General features: G+C 25.9%; 1 protein-coding gene across 1 annotated transcript; it reads right to left on the reverse strand.

Moving 5' to 3' along the window:
• Positions 1–29: 29 nt before the first annotated feature.
• On the reverse strand, positions 30–1,273 carry LOC105625407 (cyclin-A2; the record flags this gene model as incomplete). Its single annotated transcript, XM_012206739.1, has 3 exons — positions 30–281; positions 714–918; positions 1,050–1,273. Coding segments are annotated over 3 exons (681 nt in total), but the record flags the coding sequence as incomplete, so codon positions are not given.
• Positions 1,274–2,955: the final 1,682 nt, after the last annotated feature.

The raw sequence follows: 2,955 nt of genomic DNA on the forward strand, positions 1-2,955 counted from the left end.
TATATGTATATAGTTTTTAATATTTGTACTTACTTGCTGCTTCTATACTTCTCCTGTATTGCCGTTTGCTGAAAGTTAGGAGCATTGGAGAAGGTTCTGTTCAAGTACGCAATACATTCCTTAAGAGTTTTTAAATTGTATCCAGTTGACAGTTCCAATTCGTGTGGCCAAATCTCTTCATGAAACGTATGCCGCGCTAGTGCTATCGCGGACGCAGCCAAGTGACTGGGCAAATATTGTAAGTATGGATCTCCCTCCAGCATTGACAACTCACATAAGTACTAAAATAACAAAATATGTATGAAACTTCTTAAAAATTAAGAAAAGAAAAAATTAAGAATATTACATATATTTTTTAATAAAAAATGAAAAAATTATGAAAAAAACTACAATTTTTCTATATAGTATTTGAAAATAATACAAAAAGTTTGATGTAGAATCTCTGAATAAAATACTACAAGTTAACATTTTAAAAAAAGATAATTAAGATAAAAAATTATAAAATTTTCATTTAAATTATACAGCAGTATTATTATTAAATATGAATATTGAATTGAAACATATTTACACACGTATATAAAAATTTTTTTGTACGAAAAATGGAAATTTCCAATTTCAGTTATTTTTTGTAAAAATTATACATTCCTAAGAAATTTCAGAAAATACAGCAACATTAAATATCAAATTATTTATATTCATTCATTAAAACTTACCATTGCCAAAAATTTAATTTTATCCGATAAGTTATTGCTGATACAGTATTCCATAAGAAATGTAACATGCGTCGGTACAGTTAAATCGAATGATAAAACTCTCAATATCAAATTTTCCATTTTTATCACTTGTGTTTTTGAATATGTATCATCTGTGATATATACAAATTCTCCTACATCGGGAGGATAAATCTCCTCGTATTTCCTATTAGATAAATACATTATTTTTATAAAATAGAATTTCATTAAAAAAATTAAAGTGTCAAACAATTTATATTCAATAAGAATTGTCGTATGCAGATTTTATCAAAGTATGATTATTCAAAATAAACTCACGCTGCAATAAACATAGCGGCAGTCCCAACAAGTTGTAATTTTGATCTTACAACACTCATGTACGATAAAAAGCGATCAATATATGAAATGGCCAAGTAAAGTGTCTCGTCCTGTAATCGATATTCTTCAGCTACCTCTACAAGCCAATCTATTAATATAGATCTCATTGAATACGTAATATCAGGTTGTTTCTTCATATAACCAGGTTTTGGTCTATGTAGAGACTGAAAAAAGATAATAGAAATTTTAGTATTGAAATAAATAAAAATTTTCCAGAGATTTTTTTCTTTAGATATAGAATGAGAGTTATTCTTTTCATAATAAAAAATATATATGAAAAATGTATTTAGATTAAACATTATTAACTTAATATTAAATTTTTATTAATCCTCAATACACGCGATTTTCCTTTATTGCACATGATGGGTTATTTATATTCAAATTAATTTTCAACACTTTAACAAACATATAAAAATTATTTTTACATATATTTTTAACATTTCTTTAGAAAGTAATTTGTATGATTGTCTATTTAAAAAAATTATATATAAATGTTATATAATTTGATAATTTTAGTTTAGTCGAGGAAAAAAAATACAGGATATGAATGACCCAATCGTGTGTGTGTGTGTGTGTGTGTGTGTGTGTGTGTGTGTGTGTGTGTGTGTGTGTGTGTGTGTGTGTGTAATAAAAGTTAATAGTAGTAAAAAAATATAAATGAATGGCGCGCTTCTGTCGTGTCCTATTTTTTATTTAAAAAAGGAAATGTTAAATCGATTGCTCGCATCTCTCGAAGTTTATTGTTGCCACTTTTTCACGTTGCTGATTGGTTCTTTCGTAATAATAGCTATTTATTTCATTAAAAGCTATCGTCGAGATTTTGACCTTATAAATGTGATTGACAATTGAAATTGTATGTGTATTGAGATTAATAGTGTAAAAAATATCTCTGTTAAAAGTAAAGATTTCTCTTCAATATCGTATTAGATAAATTTAATAATCCCTAATAATTTATTCTCTCCATTCTTCATAATTATAAAAAAATTCTATATAATTTTAAAAGAATTGATTCTTCGTGCTGTATTTTATTTTCAGATTTATTGAAAGAAAAGGCAAGGATTTATAAGATAATATAATCTTCTTTCTTTAAAGTATGTTTCTAAAATATTCCAATCTGTATACCTTTACTAGAATATTCTGAAAGTTACATGTCATAAAAAAAAAACGCAATCTGTACAAAAACCAAATAATTTTATTCAGAGATAGACAACTGATCTGATGGCAACGTGTTGAAAATCGCATTAAAAGTAGCACAATTTCGACAAAATCTAATCTTTGATTGCAATTTTCAATTTTCAATATTTGTCAATATTAATTAATAATTTGAGATATTTTATAATTTATTTTGATACATTTTATATATATAAAATTTTTCATAAATTATTTATTTTTTAATAACGACGAGAAAAAATTAACAGACGCAAGACAAAAGTGATACAAGAAGAAAACAAAAGAGATACAGACGACAGGAGAATGAACGAAAGGAGACTAGAGATGAAATAAAAGAGAGATGAGACGAGATCAGAAAGATTAAAGATGAGAGATGTTACATGAGAGAAGAGAGATGAAAAACAATTTAGAAGAAAAAGAGATAGGAGAAAGATAAAAACGAAAGAAAAATAAGAAAAAAAGAAGAAAGATAGGAAAGAAAAATCATAATAAAGTTTGTATACTTTTTTATATATGTATAATATATATATAATATTTTTATACATGTATACATATATTTTTTTATTTTTAATGAAAAGAAAATAAGTGAAAAGGAAATAAGCTACGAGAGAAAGAGAGAAAGAGAGAGAGAGAGAGAGAGAGAGAGAGAGAGAGAGAGAGAGAGAGAGAGAGAGAG

This window comes from Atta cephalotes (genome assembly GCF_000143395.1).
Source record: "Atta cephalotes unplaced genomic scaffold scaffold01398, whole genome shotgun sequence".
NCBI lineage: Eukaryota > Metazoa > Arthropoda > Insecta > Hymenoptera > Formicidae > Atta > Atta cephalotes.